Here is an 18,417-nt window from a genome sequence, read left to right on the forward strand (position 1 = left end):
GCAGCATCAATGGACCCGCTTGCAAATTCTTTGGAGGCTGAGGCTACTGATAAGGATGATATGGTATTACTGAATGAGATTCTCAATGCGTCTTCTTTGGATGACGGTGAATTCAGCAGAGAGTGGACAGCTGTGTTTGGAGAGGACCCACTTGCTGACATGCCCACAAGCTCTTCTGCAGGAGAAACGGAGAACAATCAGTCATCAGCGTCAGGCTTCCTTCCTTCTCAGCTTTTAGACCAAAACATGAATGACTTGCAGTCCTCCCTTCAAGGTAGGTTTATTTTAGGCTGATTAGCAAACGGATGAGCTCAGTCCACCAACCTAATGCCAAGCGCTGTGCCATGCATGAATGCATGTGAACAAAGACACAAACTTAACTTGGGAGGGTATAGCCATAACCACGAAACAAGAGCTTTCCAAACTTTTTATGTTGGTGACACACTTTTTAAACATGCATCATTTTGCGAAATAGTAATTCAGTTTTACTAGCAAACCGGGGGTTAAATTTACTTATTTCCAGCCTCAGGAGGAGCGTGGGGAGCGACTGCATGACACACCTGCACACTGCAGCCAACATACTAACATGTCGCAACACACAGTTTGAAAAGCTCTGCACTAAACCATAGGATAGTGTTATATGCATGAACCTTGGGCTTAAGTGCTCTCTCTCTCTCTCTCCCCTCCCCCTTTACAACCATGAGGAGACAACTTACTACTATTATTTAATTTTGTGTACTACTACCTTATACTTGATCAAATAACTGGTCCATTGATCTCAGTATTGTCTATAGTACTGACTTACAGTAGTTTCAGGGGTTTCTCCCAGCTCTACCGACAGATGCCAGGGATTGAACCAGGGGCAAGTTGCATGCAAAGCGTGCAATTTCAACCTAACCAGTTGGATGTTTTGTCCAAATTGGGACAAACTATGGTTAGGATAAACAGTGATTCGTCTGAAAAAGCCAGGATCAAGCCATGGCTTCTGATCCTGGCTTCTTTGGATAAGCATAGGGAAACTTACCAGTAACTGTAGTTCCCAGTTCAGACAAAACAACAAATTGCAGTTAGTTTAAAAAGGAAATGAATGCTTACAATCTCCATGCAGACAGAAGGGAGGTAGGTTTGTTCACATAAAGCTGAACTAGGCCTTAGCCAACATTACATCTGAATCAGGTCTCTTCTCTCAGTCACACTCACATCTCCCGTGAGGTTTGTAGGTGTGCCTTCCAGGTAATAGCTCCTTCCCTTGGGTTACTCACACTAAGCTCATTTATGCATTTTCCTCTCCCTATTTTTACCCTCCCTTAAGTATCAGTTGGCTACTCTGGTGCTGTAAAATAGATGCATCTGCACAACAGGCTCAGAATTAAAGTGCTTTGTTAGTTTGCAGCTCTTGTTGCTTCAGTGCTCCATGCACAGCAGACCAACCTCCTTGCTGCCAATATTCTATGTTAATCTCTCCGCTGTTTCTTGGGCAGATGGTGGTTGTGGGAGGGAGGCGTAGAGGGTGAAAGGAAAAAATTGTCTCATTATTTTTAGAGTGAAGGGATGACGTGTGTGAAGGGTTCTTAACTCCTCCAGGGTGTTAACGTGGGCTGGTTTGCTTGTCATTTGTTGATGGGAAAATTATTCCTCTGACATTCCTCAGGTAGAAGAAAATAGTAGAGCCTGGAGTAGCAATAAAAAAAGCTGTTGTTAAAGGGACCTTGTCAAGACTGGCATGCCTAAAATAGGAGCGTGTCATCAGTGAGGCTTCAGTGGCTTCAATCCAAGCACTTTGGCTTAATAGGCCTGTGGACAGAGGCATATCTGGCCTCTTTGTCTAGCGTAGTGCAGATGCTTAATGGAATCGAAGTACTCAGATTTTAAAGGTGATATGGTGTAGGAAAGTCACTAAGAGGCAAACCAGACACAGTGGGGCAGATCTGTGAACAGGATCTCCTATGATTGTAGTAGCTGCTTTTTTAATTCAATCAATCAATCAATCTTTATTATGGTCCAGAGACCCAACAAACTGATACAAAGCAATACACAATTCAGACAGCCTACCTCCAGGTTAAGCAAGCATTTTGTTCAAACTTAAAGATAGGGACCACCGATAAAAACTTCACCACTGCCAATGTTCTAGCATTTGACTGGTCTTCCAATAGGAACCTGACATAGTGAACCTCTGCTTTTTTATTTACAAACTATCACCAAGGGTAGGGAGGGCAATTAAATTTAAAAGCAGCCAGTGAGTGGGAGAGATGTGTGATACCTGCACATTGTTGCGGCAAATAGCTGCTTTTGGATGAGTTTGATTTAAATCGGGAAATTGCACAGATGGAGAATGTTTAGACCTTTCTCCCCCAGCACTGTGGCCCCAGTGTAGATCAGCTACTTTTAAATGAAAACTATCATTCACAAATCTTCAGCATAGCATACGGTTTGGTGCTAAAAGACTGAATAGTAAGCCAGGAGGTCTCTAGTTTGAATCTAGCTTTTGCCCTGAATAGAAGGCTGCTGTATCCCACCCACCCCCCACCCAGTTTGGACTACAGGCCTGTTCTCTTCCCAACTCTTTCGAACATGCAGTCTTGTACATTTGTTGTTACACAGTTCAGGCTGCAACACAGTCACAGATCACTTAAAGGAACGGCTGGTGGGGGGGAATGTATTATTTACAACGTTTGCAGGACACTTTCTTTTTTGCCAAATGCAATTATGTCATTCCTTTTCTAAGAAACCCATAGTGCAGGCTGGGACCCCAGGCTGAAAGAGCACAACTTCCCTAAGGCCAATGAGAGAGATCAGGGCGGAGCAAGGGTTGGGGTTCATGTCTCCTTGGTTCAGTGCCAACATACTTCCCTTCAGAAAGAACACAACTCTTTGCAATGCTATGGGTTATCTATGACATCCACCACAATATGGAGAGAGGTTGTTTTCCTTCTAAGTTAACCAGTAAAAGCTATGCCCTGTTAAATAATTGAAGGTGTATTATAAATGCAAGTAACCTCTCATTTTGCATGGCTGAGGAGCCAACCGTGGCAATTTTTCAGAATTTCCATTCCTAATAATGTAAGTGGTTTTCTTACAAAGTACACAGGCTTTGCTTGTAAATTGAAAATGTCTTTTTGCTAGGATTATTTTTCAGAGATCTGTTTAGCGTATGACTGGCAGAAAACAAGTCATCTTCAACTGCAAATTACTATCTTATTTCACAATGCCTGTTAAGTAAACTAGAGAACTTACTGTTGTGTGATCAAAGCAGTTATGTACAGGTTGCTAGCTTTGTGTCTCAGTTTCCCATCTAGCTATTAATTATCTTTGATGGCATCATATGTTAATAGAGAAGATGTTTTAGCTTGTATAAGGTTCCAGGTCAAATCCCAAGCATTTACAAATAATAAAATACGTTGGAGCAAACAATGCTAGACAAAAGAATCCTGGGAGACTGGAAAAACCTTCTGCTAAGTCAGGTTCCTAACTGTGTTCACGTAGTTAGTTATTGCTGATCAATTAAATTGATTATCTGTGGGGGTGTTTTTTAAAATAAAAAAATGGAGGTGCCCTAAGAGCTGTTAGACTTCTTCCATCTCATTTACTTTAGTGGGATTAAATCCTCTTAAAGCTGGTTTCAGATGTAATAAAAAACTACAGTTATGCTAACACACTGTTGAAGATCCCATGGTTCAGTGTTACATCTGAACCAGATCAATTTGTGGGGAAGCTCAAGTTCAAACATTGAACCACACCATGGTTTACCCAAGTACTCTGTGGTTTTGTGTTGCCTCTGAATTCAGCCTGTGCATAACATTTCAGCAATTAATCAACTAAGCATGCTTGTTTAATCCCCATTGACCAGCAAGGAGGCAGGCATCATACAGGCATGGGTTAAGAATATATAGAACACTTTACAGCCTCCGGAAATTGTCGTAATTATATTTTCCTGTCCCCTTAATCTTTTATCCAGTAAATACAGCCTTTGTCTTTTAGTCTGTTTTGTCTGCCTTTAAAACTGTATTGTTACTGCACCCATTTATTCCCAGTCTTCACTTGGTCCTACTGCAAGAAACTGTTATTGTTGAAGGGCTGCCTATGAAGGTGAAAGAAGGCTAAACTTCACAGCAAAAAGAGCAAATGATCCGAGTGTGTTTCAGTTGGTCCACTGATTATGTTTCTGCCTCCTCTGGCTAATTGCAAAGACTGCTTTAACAAAAAGGCAATCCCTTTCTTCACTCCTACCTGTATTTCATTTTGCTAATAATAATTATAGGAATCATTTTTAATTCATGTGTATGGGAGCTTCGTTCTGTGGCTGAACAATCTAGCTGCAGCTTCCATTTTTAAATATAATTGAGGCCAAGAGAATGACTGCTTGCTTGCTTCACCTTTTCCACATTTGTACGGTTGCTGGCAGAAGAGTAGGAGGTTTGGTTTCCTTAATGTCTCACTGATAATCTTGCGTCTAGTCATATCATGAGCTGCTCTTTGAGCGGCCAGCTAGCAAGCACCAATATTTTTCCCCCAAAGGCTAATTTCTCCTGTTTAACTTTGCTTGTATTAGCAATGGAAATAGAACACAGAGAGCTGTGTTCTATTTGTAACTTTGTAACACTATTCAAAAGTTTTTCCTAACCTTCCTTTTGGACCAAACCCACAGACCCGTAGGGCACATGTCAGGCACCCGAACTGCTAGTAGTAATACTAGCAGATCTCTTATAGAAGGGCTGGAGCCTGTTTGTTGTGGGAGCCTTTTCCAGACGGTAGGCTGGATTGACTCCTGCTTGCTATTTGAAACAGCACTCTGAAGGTCCCCACTCCCAGTCAGCAGATACATCTGCACATGAGCTCTGCTAACAACTTCAAAAATATCAATTGTCAAAACAAGTTGTACTGTTAGTTTCAGTAGATGAATGGATTTGATGGAGCAAGCAAGACAGTTAAAGTGAGGGCAAAAAAGCAAAACAAAAAAGCAGACTCAAATACAACCCTATTGCAATAACCCAGGCATCCCCAAACTGCGGCCCTCCAGATGTTTTGGCCTACAACTCCCATTATCCCTAGCTAACAGGACCAGTGGTTGGGGAAGATGGGAATTGTAGTCCAAAACATCTGGAGGGACGAAGTTTGGGGATGCCTGCAGTAACCTGTAAGGAAATGAGAATTGTTTAATTTCTATCCCAAAGTACACAACAAGAATTTACAACAGGGTTAAAGTAACATAAGGACCCAGGTGGCGCTGTGGTTAAACCACTGAGCCTAGGGCTTGCTGATCAGAAGGTCGGCGGTTCGAATCCCTGTGACGGGGTGAGCTCCCGTTGCTTGGTCCCAGCTCCTGCCAACCTAGCAGTTCGAAAGCACGTCAAAGTGCAAGTAGATAAATAGGAACCGCTACAGCGGGAAGGTAAACGGTGTTTCCGTGTGCTGCTCTGGTTTGCCAGAAGCGGCTTTGTCATGCTGGCCACATGACCTGGAAGCTATACACCGGCTCCCTAGGCCAATAATGTGAGATGAGCGCGCAACCCCAGAGTCGGTCACGACTGGACCTAATGGTCAGGGGTCCCTTTACCTTTACCTTTAAAGTAACATAATACAAAGTACAAAATGTAAAGACCTACATAAAGCAATGAAGCCAGAGCTGTAAAGCAACAGATCAGGACAGGATTTTTAGAAATTGTTTTTAACAGAAGAGTTCAAGCTTCAATTATTACTGTCGTGAGCAGTGTGAGCTCGTTAAGTAATTATAGTTGATTGACAGAAATGCAACTCTGCTATTGAATTTTAGGTTGGGCAGCCAGGACCATTAGCCCTACGCCTGCCCCACAGACCGCCCAGAAAGCCAACAGCCTGAACACGACCATCAACAAGACACCTATGAAAGGTGACAAACACGTTACTCTTTGATTGTGTGTGCACCAACACAGTAATACTGTACAAAGTTTGTGTGTGTGTGTGTGTGTGTGTGTGTGTGTGTGTGTGTGTGTGTGTAGTCTCACAACTATTTACATAGACTGGCTTCCTTTCAGGAATTATCCTCTAATTATGCTCTAATTGGCATGTTATTTAAGTAATCGGCACTTGAATATCAATGCTTGCTTGTTAGTTGACGTTATAGTGTTGCCAAGACTTGGGTGGAGATGTCCTGTTTCAGCAACGAAAACTCCACTGGGTCATCACTTGGTCACACTCCGTGTTGACAAAATTACTCCTGGCTGCAGGCAGAATGGCCCCTTAGGGCCCTGCCAGTGTTGGGGCTTTGGTGATCTCCCTTTCCATTTTTGCACAACCTCCAAAAGGCTCATCCAAGTGAAGATGAATTCATTAAAATACTATGAAGTGGTTGGGAATGGAGAAACCATGAGCCAATCCACCAGTTGAGGACATCTCCTGATGTCCTTGCGCTTAGTAGCCAGGGAAGTGGCTAATTGCTAAAAAGGCCTTCTCTGTGATGGCACCTAAATTATCAAACTTCCTCTTCAAATGTGTTTTCTGAGCAACATCATTGTTATCTTTCAGGAAAAACCCATCCCGATCAATTGTGTTCTTAATGACTTTTTAATGGCAGTTGAGATCCTCTTAATTTCTTTTTACTGCTGTTATGATATCTTTGTTTTTACCTGCCAGTTATGCTGCTTTAGTTTCCATTATATTTTACTGCAATATATTGGGGTTTTTCCTATCATAGTCAACTTTAAGGGCAGTGTGTGTTACAAGTTACCATATACTGTATAAATAATATAGAACTGTAAACCGCTTTGAGATTTTTCTTAAAAATATAAGAAAAATATAGAAATAATAGAAATGAAATAATAATAATAACTGCAGAATATTTAAATTTTCTATCCAAAGCAATACATGAATATGGGTTCTATCATGTATATATTACATATTTTTTCAGTAGTGCATTCCAAGTCCATACCATGTTTGTTTGTTTTATGTCAGCATTAGTATATATATATATTTTAAAAAAAAAAACCTCAAAGAAAAATCTTAACTTCTTGGGGATTGTTTGTCTTTCTTTTCTCCCCCCCCCCTTTTTGCAGAAGCTGCAAGTTCCTCTAAAGATCTAACGGCTTGGTTTAGCCTCTTTGCTGATCTGGACCCCTTGTCCAACCCAGATGCAGTTGGGAAAACAGATAAAGAACACGAATTGCTCAATGCATGAGTTGTCTGCCTGTGGTAACTCTCACTTCACCATTCAAAAATGCATTTCTTGGGGCTTTAGAAGAGTTTAAAAACAGATCAGTTTACTGTTGTACGACTTACTTCTCACTTCTGTGCCATTCTAATAAAATCAAGGGATTGACCTAACCCCTTTCTATAGGTAACAGTTATTTGCTCTTGTTTTGTACAAAGAGTTTGAGACTTCTTTTTTTGTATGTGAATGTACCAAACGAAGTTTTGATTTAGAGGAGACTACTGAATAGATTAGTGTACTTGCTGTAACTTGGCTCTTGGCAGGCAGAGTGCCACTGCTAACTCGAGTGAAATATAAATAATAAACCTATTTTTTATATCTTTTTCTTTGTGTAAATCAAAACAAAATCATGTAACTGGAGACTGCATGACCCAGTGGTATATTCGATACTACCATTTGGAAAGTAGTATATAACATACTGCTGTGATGTTAATTTATAATTTCTTTTGTTAGTATCCATAGTGAAAAATCTATACTCTGGGGCTAATTATTAGAGAATTATATTTGAGTATCTATGAATCTACTGTGCTCATTCTCTAATTTTAAATTATTAGGCAAATGGCATTGTATAAATCCAAGCCGACTGCCCAAACTACATCCTCCAGGCATGTTCAGTTGTACCAGCAGTTTCGGCAATTGGAGACCAAGTGGTATTGACTTTGCCAACATGTGTATTTACAGTAATCATGGTTTCCATACAAAGCACTTTTCATCAAAGCTGGTTTCATACACACATGTTCTGTCGCAACACTCACCTTTAATAAAGATGGTTTTGACAAAAAGAAAAAGTGTAGCTGAACCTTTGTCATGGGGAATGGGAGCAATTCAATGGAAGTAATCATGATTTAATAATAAATTATTGTTATTGTTATTTATATTCTACCCATCTGACTGGGTTGCCTCAACCACTCTGGGTAGTTCCCCCCAAAACAATAAAAACACAATAAAACCTCAAATGTTAAAAACTTACCAGTATAGGGCTGCCTTCAGATGTCTTCTAAAAAGTCACATAGTTGCTTATCTGTTTGAAATATGATGAGAGGGCCTTCCACAGGGCGGATGTGACTATCGAGAAGGCCCTCTGCCTGGTTCCCTGTAACTTATTGCAGTGAATGAACTGCCAGAAGGCCCTTGGAGCTGGACCCCAGTATCCAGGCTGATCATTCACTGCCTTAAAAAAAACAGGTGAGAATTCTGAGGTCATAGAGCAGACCAACATATCACAGGTAGAAATAACCTTTTTGAATGCTCCCCTTCTTTAATATAGATATAGATTCCTGTTAAGTCTTCTCCCAACTTTTCTATATTAGCTACAGTATTTTAGTTTCCATCCAGTAAAGTTTTCATATAGGGAAGACCTCAGAAACATGATTACTAGCTGAAATGTTACAGTCCATTCTGCCACCTCATTCTGCTTCATGTGCAGATCCAATCTTCTTAAGAAAAGCACATTTCTTTTGCCAGCCAGACATTTACTTTGACACTGTTTTCATGCAAGCTTAAATTCATGATGCAGGATTTCTGAATTTGAAACTGATAGAAACCTTCCTTCAGGTACCTGGATATTCAGAGTGCCCTAAAACAGCATAAAAGGCTGAGAAGAACACACACACACCTGGCTTATGATAGGCTTTCCTGGATTAGGGTAATGCAACAAAGGTAGAAGTTTTGCACTTACCTGTGAAGTTTGAACCTTGGCCTCCTGAAGTAGATTCATCACATGTCCAAGGCTCATAAGAACACACATTATTTTGGGTGTACTTGTTTAAAGTGTAATTTGTGGAATGGTCCTTTGTCAACATCACTTTAACTAAATCTGATGTCTAAAATGCTTCTGACAATCGCCTCTTAATACTCTTCATGTTGTTTGTCCTTATTGGGATGGAGGAGGGGGAAAGAAAAATCCCAGTGCACACTAGCATCTCACAACGCTTGAATTACTCTCTATATTTCATATTGTTGAAGCCCTGTAAGACAGTGACTCAGAGTCCCATAATTATATGTTTAAAGGCAAAGCTAAATTTTGCTGGAGGCAGCTGGTGGTCTTATCAACAATGGATTGTGCATTCCAAAATATATTGAGGATTCTTCTGCATTTCCACGTACTGTTTACAGTGCACTAAAAATCTCTGGAGCTGTTATTTTGGCCCCAATCTGTTAGATCTACAGCCAAATAAACGAACTTTAGCTGTAACTTTGCCAGCTTATAGAGGTAGAATGTTTTTTCAGGGGGGGGGGGTTTCTAATAATGTGAATAGATTGCAGTGGCTTTCAAGCAAGCTAATACGCTACTGTGTCAGACTTAATTAGAGCTGTTTTTAGGTCACAGATCATAGACATCTGAGCTGCAAATGGCTCCCACTCAATCGGGGTATTGTGCAGAGAGTACTCCACAAGTGTAACAAAGGTCCGCGTTGCCACCAATTCACATCACACTTCAGATACAATAGCTGAACTGACACATGATTTAAGACAGAAAAGCCGGAACTGTATTTGCAGCAGTTCAACCTCCCTTCAGATATATGTGTTATGACTGACAACCAATAAAAACCTGTGTTGTTAATGCAAAGAGTGCATTGTCCTTTAGTGTTGCATTATGAGCAATGTATATATTTTTGTATTTTGCTTTAAACAATGGAAGTTATAGTAATGAGAGTCTAGAAATGGAACTTGGCAACCAGACTCTTATCTTTGAGTTCCCAGACACATATAATTCATAGTATCTTGTAATTAGGGACCCAGGTGGCTCTGTGGGTTAAACCACTGAGCCTAGGGCTTGCTGATCAGAAGGTCGGCAGTTCAAATCCCTGTGACGGGGTGAGCTCCCGTTGCTTGGTCCCAGCTCCTGCCAACCTAGCAGTTCGAAAGCACGTCAAAATGCAAGTAGATAAATAGGAACCGCTACAGCGGGAAGGTAAACGGCGTTTCCATGTGCTGCTCTGGTTTGCCAGAAGCGGGTTTGTCATGCTGGCCACATGACCTGGAAGCTATACGCCGGCTCCCTCGGCCAATAATGTGAGATGAGCGCACAACCCCAGAGTCGGTCACGACTGGACGTAATGGTCAGGGGTCCCTTTACCCTTTACCTTTACCTATCTTGTAATTAAATATATATATATTACATGGAACTAAAAGTCATGGTATGTAGAATACTTTTTATAAGATTTTGCTATGCTGGCCATATGCACAGTCTCCATTATATAACAGAGCAAAGCTCTTAATCATTCTGTTAACAATTATAAGTCCGTTATCGCACCAGCTTAAGGATTCCTTTTGATTTGCAGATACTGCCCCATAGTTGCATATTTTGTTATTTTAAGTAGCATACTTTTAAATGATGCAGAAAGTTTATGATGGGGTGGGAGGTGAAGCAGCGATGATTGGTTTGCTGTCCTCAGAACGTTTATTTTTTAAAAAAACCTAATGATTTCAGCTAGCATGAATTTCTGCTAAGTTAAGAGAGGCTGCCTCTGGGGACCTCGGATGGAGTCGTTGAGAGAACAGATTGAGTAATTTTTATGGACTCTTATCTAAATCTGCCTAAATAATCCTCTAAGCATAACAGGAGCAGAAACATTATGGGCCAGTCAGTGGCTTTCCAAAGAGTGTGTAAAGCAAGTACGAAGTGACATGACAGAATTTTTTAAAAGTTATGCATGGCATGAAGAAAATGGATAGAGGAAAAGCTTATATTGGAAGTTTCAGGGCAGATAAAAGAAGGTGCTTCTTCATGCAGTGCATAGTTTAACTATGGAACTCAGTCCCACAGGAGGCAGTGATGGCCACCAACTTAGATGGATTTAAAAGAGGATTGGACAAATTCATGGCGGATAAGGCTATCTATCAATGGTTACTAGCCATCATAGTTATGCTCTGTCTCCACAGTCCAAGGCAATATGCTTCTGAATATCAGTTGCTAGAAACCCCAGGTGAGGAGAGTGCTGTTGTGCCCGAGTCCTGCTTGTGAGTTTTCCACAAGTATCTGAGTGGCTGGATTAGATGGGCAGGAGTCTTCTTATGTTTTTATGTTAAAACCTAAGTGCAGGCCCCAAAGTAAGCTCCTACCAGGATTTATTCTACCTTGCCTTTCAACTTGGGGTCAGTTTCAGCCCCGCTCAGCATCTCCAGTTAAAACGACTCAGGTAACAGGTGTGGGGGAAAGTCTCTTCCTGAGACCCTAGAAAGTGCTTGCCCATCAGAGTCCTGAACTAGAACAGACCAAGAGGAAATGCTGTTCAGTTCCAAATGCAGCTTACAACGAAGCAGTAAAATAATTAACTAACTGATTTTTAAAATGCAATCAAACATCACTAGCAGCAAATGGGTTTTACTAAAATTCTGGCAAGCATTTGTAAGTGTCAGCAAGTATCTCTGCAGGGAGAAGGAGGGCTGGGGATTTGTGTGTTGCTGCAGACTTTCAGTTGATCTTGGGAAATACATGTATGAACCAACCCTCGGAGAGGTTCTTGGTCTGTTCTAGTTCAGGACTCTGATGGGCAAGCACTTTCAGTCGGTATTTTGTTTGCATACAGCACAATAACTTGCGCATGTACACGTACGTACATCCTGGAAGTCTACAGTGGCATAAATCCTCTTCTGTCAGAAATTGTGTGCTTGCCATCCAGTGAAATCACAGCCAATGTGAATTTTTCACTAAGGGCTCCCTGGCTCCAGTTTGTTTTCTTCACCACTAAGCTCTTTTGCAGCTGCCACTATTTTGGAAATGGCTGCAGGCAGTGTGTAACCCATTTGACACAGACGCAATTCTATACGCAAGGGGGCTCGTGTGTTCCTGCTTTTAAAAGGGGACTAGTCTGAAAGCCAACTTGAGAGCAAAAAATATTGTGCTTAAGTATGCAGGAATTGATGAGGCAGGTGGGACTGGAAGGAACTAGCAGTCCTGCCATAGGATCTTAATGACAGATCATGGCTACCAGTTCCGGGAATCAAAGATGTTTTGAGGACAGTGCAACCTTATCAAAATGATATTTTATTCTCTGCAGTGGAATCAGGTTGGCAAGAATGTATTTTAAGTCCTGGCCAACCTGAGATCAGGGAGCCTGTGCATTGATGAAGGTGGTTTCAGCTTCTACAGTGCCACAAAGAAATCTGGTATTCCAAAATGTTGAGTCACATTCTAGAACACTTGATGTTTAAGAGTCTATTATTCCAAATCCCTGACGCTTCTGCTGCTTGATTTGCAGCGGTGTTTGACACCAGTGCCAGGTGCCCTGCCTCAACAGCTGTTCTTCACAGTTCAAGATTTGCCCTGTTTCTTGATTTATGCTTTTAAAGATACATTGCTCCTGCAAAATAAAGCACATTGGAGCTGTTTTGGTGCCCAACTGACGGCTTTGTTCTCCAATCAGCTGATATCCATGTACACTTACAATTGTTAAGTAGGTGGTTTGGATTATGTTAGCCAGCTCCTGCATCTCCATCCCTTCTAGTGATGAAGACTGGGACTAGAGAGGCTCACTAGAGAGCCGATACCGCCATTTTCGTAGGCACCAGTTCAGTACTGCCCGAGCTGTCTGGTGACACAAAAGACCCAACATTCCTGGTTCACAATCTCCATCTAGAAGGGGAGTATATCAGCTTTTGAAAAAGTCTTACCTGAAACCTTGATCAATTCACTATTCCTTCATATGAAACAAGCATGCCTAACAATAGCTCAAGTGCGATGATCTCCAACTGCAAGGCTTTTTAGATTCTCTTCTTTGGTGATAATCCCCTTCCCTTATGCAGACAGGAATATCCTGAACTAAGCAGCATCTACCTCAATTCTGAGCATAGGAACGGAGCTGAAAATAGGGAGCAATTTGCCTTATTTGTTATGGAAACACATCTTGAGACCAATCAGTGCTGTCTGAATATTCTGCACTCCCTGTTCCACAGTGCATTGGCGAGTCAAGACGTCATTCTAGGTAATGCTACAGAAACATTCATTGCAACCTCGCAAGTGCCACCATGGTTACTAAACCTTAGTGTACACCCTAGTCCTGATGCAAGTTCTATCAAGAACACTCCGTACTAATGATTACGAGAGCTGTACCCACATCTCAAGTCAACTGGGCATATGGAGATACGTAGAAATGCTTCTGCACAGAGAGTTGGGTACCAGGAAACCCCGTAAAGAGCCAGTCTCCTGGCCTGCACAGGAAGGTTAATGTGAAGAACTGAGAATGGCCTCTGAAGGATAACAGGCTATATATAATGACTCTGCAAAATAAAATTCTGGAGGAGCTTAGGCAGTTTCTGTTGTTTGCAGCCTCTTCTGGAGGTGTAAACACACAGCCAAGGAAAATGCAACACAGAAGCCTGGAGTTTAATGTAGGTAAGGCGAGTATTTCTCCCCTTTCTCTTCAAACAAAAGAATTTCCTCTGGCATGAAAATCTATTTCCTGAATTACTTGTTCTATTGATATTCTTCCTTCATGAGTTGCTTTTTTAAAAAAGGAAAAAAAGAATTACATTTAGAATTCCAGTATTATGTTGGCCACTGGAAATGTGTTCAAAAGCATTATTATAGAGGTATGGAGTCATGTTTCCTCCGGTATACTAGAATTCAGGGTCATTCAGTGAAGCTGAATGTTGGAAGATTCAGGAAAGACAAAAGAACATACTTCTTCACAAAGGACCAAGTCAACTGGTTTGCTCCCACACGATGTAGTGATGACCACCAAGTTGAAGGCCTTTTTAAAAAAAATTAGACTCATTCATAGCAGGTAAGGCTAAGTTGTAATTCCAATGTGAGCCAATTTCTGGGAACTACGGGTGAGGAGAGGGCACTTGCACTCAGGCTGGTTGGCACCATGAGAACAAGAGGGGTGGTGCCCAACTAAGACATTCTCCAAATCAGATACATGGAATCCATGTATACATTTAAGATAATCTTGGTTAACGCAAGTCCATATATTTCAATGGGACTGATCAGAGTATGACTTGGGTCACATCCACACCATTTAGAGCCCCATTATACCACTTTATCATAACTCCCTTCCAGAGAATAGTGGGAACTGAAGGGTGCCAATAGGCTGGAGCTGATGGAAAAGCCACAGCTGGTTTACACAAAGATAAAAACGGATTGTAGCTTACCTTACCTGAGGTTTGCTTGGCTCCATCCCTTGCCATCTTCTGTGGTTTGGTGAAGACTGTTTCTGGTGCCTTGCTAGGCAGATGTTTTCTGTGTTAAAACTTTTTATCACAGCTCATTTCTTTGACATTGTGACAGAGTCCATTCTTTATTTAGAGAGTTACTTTAACTGCTGTAAGCTGCCATGAGGTATGCATAGGTGTTAAATTCTCAAATGAAGAGATTGCTCTCTTGGATGAGCCAAACTTAACTGCTTAACTCAGCTGCTCAGTTTCCAGGACAATTTTTTTGGGGGGGGGATTTTGATGGGACACTAGGACAGATGATGGGATAAGTGGCCTTAGTGTGCTGCAAGCTTTTCGTTCAGATATCTCACCATTGTCTCCCTGCAACGATTTCCCCTCTTCTATCACTTTTAAGAGCCAGTTCAGGGTGAAGTTTCAAATCACTCGATTTATTATTTATGCTCTGCTCAGAACGGCTCAACATGGGCATACACTAAACAAAGGGTGTGTGTGTGTGTATATATATATATATATATATATATATATATATATATATATATATATATAGCACAGGTTAAAACAGCCATTTAAAAAATGAGAGCAGTCACCCAAAAGGCAGCATGAATGAAAGGCAACAGTAAAAATTAGGGTGTAATTTACGGTGAAAGGAGAGGCTGATAGGGTGTTTCTTCTACTACAGCAGTGGTCCTCAACCTCGGGCCTCCAGATGTTTTTGGCCTACAACTCCCATGATCCCTAGCTAGCAGGACCAGTGGTCAGGGATGATGGGAACTGTAGTCTCAAAACATCTGGAGGCCCAAGGTTGAGGACCACTGTACTACAGTACTGTACTCCAAAGGCATGAGACCACCACTAAGAAATCTTACGCTCTCAGGGTCACTATTTAACAGGTGAAGAGGATGGTAGAGAGCATCTCCAAAGTTGATCTTAAAACTTGGACTGGCCAATATGGAACAATTCCTAATGATGTCCGATACCAGTGGCTTCATAACCCTTTTTCTCTATGGACCACTTGAACATTGCCAAGAGTCTTGACAAAACACCTAATAGTTTTTCTGCTGGTTGTGCTAGATCAGGCATCCCCAAACTTCGGCCCTCCAGATGTTTTGGACTACAATCCCCATCATCCCTGACCACTGGTCCTGTTAGCTAGGGATCATGGGAGTTGTAGGCCAAAACATCTGGACTTCCGGTCTGGCGCTAATGGAAGCTGGCGGGGAATTCTCGATGTCCGAGGTTCCCGGCACCTCAGAGGAGGGGTAGAGCCGCTTGGGCGAAGCGGCCACCCGGAGAACCCCCGAATTGTGCTTTTCGGGGACGTGGCTACCCAGCAGTGCTCCTTTGAGCCCCGTTCGCCGCCCGTTAACCCCTTTTTTAGGGGTGACGTGCGCAGGCAGAGCGGGACGGAGCCTTGGGACATTCACTAGCTCTGAGGTGCAAAGCTCCATGCCGGCGACACCGCGCGCTAGATACCTCCAAAAGAAACGATCTGGATTTACAAGAAATTTTAACAATTTAGAAAAGAATTTGGACTTGGGAGGGGAATTTAAAAGATAACAGAGGTCGTTCCCCCCCCTCACTGAGAAACCAACACGCAATTGCCGAGCCTGCAGCCATTGTGCTGGAACGGGACTCTGAACTTTGCTAAAAACAAAAATTGAATCCCTCCCTGGGGTAGTGGAACCAAGGGGAGGTGAAGGATTTATTGTTTGCATTTCTGCAATATTTGGAACTGACTACTAACGAGCCCTCCGGTGGCCCAGTGACGGGAACCTGGAGGCACGGGTCAGCTCAGCTTGGATTCCATCTCTGACACAACAGCCTATTCGCCATATTGTAATCTGAGAAGACAAAGGATATAGATAGACAAAACAACTCGACATGATGTGTGAGAATGAGATACAAAGTGTCTGGGAAAAAGTTCAAGAAGTTTGGATGGGTGTAAAGGAATACCAGAGACTTACAAAGTTACTGATTGAACCCCAGCACCAACTCTATCCAACTGACAGCTTCGAGACACAGCATGAAACTCTAAAGGACCAAAACTTAAACATACTAGAAGAGGAGCAACAGGAGCTCTTTATCTTGAACGAAGTGCAACCGGTGGGAGAGGTTGCACGGGACCTGTGTCATAAAAAAAGAGCCGCATTGGACTTAGATCTCCAGGAGCCGCTTCTCTCAGTGAGAGAGGGAGAGCGGGCTCCTGGCAATAACAACCACGCTGTGTCAATGAATAAAGAGGTGGCCTGGATCCGAACCTCCTTAGTGAGAGAAGGGAGGCAAGATCCAGGCGAAGGTCTTGTTAAATGGGGAGCAAAGAAAAAGGAAAAATTAGAGGGGGTTGGCAGAGGGGGTGCTGGTTGGAAGAAGTTGGGCTGGAGTGGGTGAGAGATGGAGTGGGTTGAGACGTAGTGCAAATAAGGGATTGATAAAACGGTTTGGAATTGGACTGTATACAGGAGTTGGTTTGGGAATTCCAGGGGCTGGTCACCGGGCGGAGATGGGGGGATTTTAGAGAGTGATTAAGTGAGATGTTAGAATGTTCATTGTATAAGTTAGAATAATGTTAGTGAATAATTAAGAGGCTAAAGGGAATAATTAGAGAAATAAGAAATTTGTTATGTGATATAAGTAATTTTCATATAAGGTATTATTATAAGAATTAAAAGAAGATGTTTGTAATTGGTTAATTATGAAAAATTGCCAAATAGAGGTTATAATTAGACTCGGAAAGGGAGTAGCGAGGAAGCCAAAGTTATGACAGAGTTATGAATATTAGATTGGTTTGTAGCCTAATGCACAAAGGTAAAATTTCATAGAACCATAGTAGGAAGGGATCAGAGGGTCAACTAGTCCAAACCCCTGCAATGCAGGAATCTCAACTAGACCAACACATGACAGATGGCCATCCAATCTGCTTAGAAACCTCCAATGAAGGAGTCACCACCTTGAGGGAGCCTGTTCCACCGGCAAACAGCTCTTACCATCAGGGAACACGGGTTGCTCCACCCACTTTCGCCACTGGCTCCACCCACCACTGGCATGCAACCGTCGTGGGCTAAAATAAGTTCCCCCATGCCCAATTTAGTTTCAAAAGGCGAAACCAGCACCTTAAACTACATAGAGACAGGCAGCCAACTAAGTTGAGAAAGACAGATGATACATGCTGATCAGAGCACACAACAAGTCAAGCCTGGCTGCTGTAATTCTCTCCTATGGATGCACTGAGTGCTATTGGGCTGCCTTCCAACTACTGCAAGGGAGGTCTCACATTGAAAGCTCACAATGGTCCTTTCCTGCCTTCTGTTCCACGTTCCGTCCTACCCTATCTTAAGGCCCCCTTTGGGGAAGGGACAGTAGGTTTCCACCCTCTTCATTTTCCAGATGTGAAGGTGATGGTCCTTCCCTAATAATTTATTTTTTTCTCAGCTTCTCTAGGATCCTTAGGTTGGGGTGGGGAATGGTTTGTGCCCGGCCTTCTGTCAAACCAAAGGGCTGCCTTGGCTAGGCAAGTCCTACTCTGCTACCAGAATAGGATCTTTCCTATTAAAACAAGCCTGAAAGCAGAGAAGATTGGCTACATCTATAGCGTGAGAATGCACCCTTCACCTGCCTTATTTGCTACTGTACACACATCATTGCTCTCAGGTACATGCAGGGAAGATGGGAGGTCACGGACCATCCCGTTAACTAGGTCACATGCCTTTCCCCACCCCTTATTTATTGCAGTCACATTCACAAGTTCAACCCCACAGCTGCTGAGATGAAGCAGGTAATGAAAAGCAAGCAAACTATGATGAGATACAAATTGCACCCAGAATTGCACCAAAGAACAAAATACAATGAAGACAGAGCCATGGATTAATCAAAATGATTATATTGCCATTGCAGCATGTTACTGGAATATTTATATAGTAGGCAAGTTAGAGAACTATCCACTTCAAATGCAAACTAAAATGCACTCATAGTAGGAACACAAGAAAATGTTACCGATTTGTTTTCTCAGATTTATGGTGTTTGGGCCACTAAGTGAAGTGTTGTGTTCAAATGAGCCAATACTAAAAGCTTACTGGAAAACATGTCACAATGTTAACCAGAGTTTTAAAGGGTGC

At 42.1% G+C, this 18,417-nt stretch overlaps 1 protein-coding gene across 9 annotated transcripts in view; it reads left to right on the top strand.

The window, feature by feature from the left end:
• The window catches only part of ICA1 (islet cell autoantigen 1), a 61,517-nt gene extending 53,480 nt beyond the window's left edge, over window positions 1-8,037 (top strand). For 7 of the 9 annotated variants that reach the window (XM_035129082.2, XM_035129085.2, XM_035129084.2 and 4 more), the window contains exons 13-15: window positions 2-274; window positions 5,771-5,866; window positions 7,029-8,036. In XM_035129082.2, the coding sequence (XP_034984973.2) occupies window positions 2-274; window positions 5,771-5,866; window positions 7,029-7,150 (491 nt within the window). In that variant the 3' untranslated portion in view covers window positions 7,151-8,036. Of the gene's footprint in view, window position 1; window positions 275-5,770; window positions 5,867-7,028 lie in introns of all 9 variants that reach the window. The other 2 variants (XM_035129091.2, XM_035129092.2) reach the window with 2 other exon arrangements.
• The last annotated feature ends 10,380 nt before the right edge of the window (window positions 8,038-18,417 follow it).

The sequence above is a fragment of the Zootoca vivipara genome, chromosome 12, assembly GCF_963506605.1.
Source record: "Zootoca vivipara chromosome 12, rZooViv1.1, whole genome shotgun sequence".
Taxonomy (NCBI): Eukaryota; Metazoa; Chordata; class Lepidosauria; order Squamata; family Lacertidae; genus Zootoca; species Zootoca vivipara.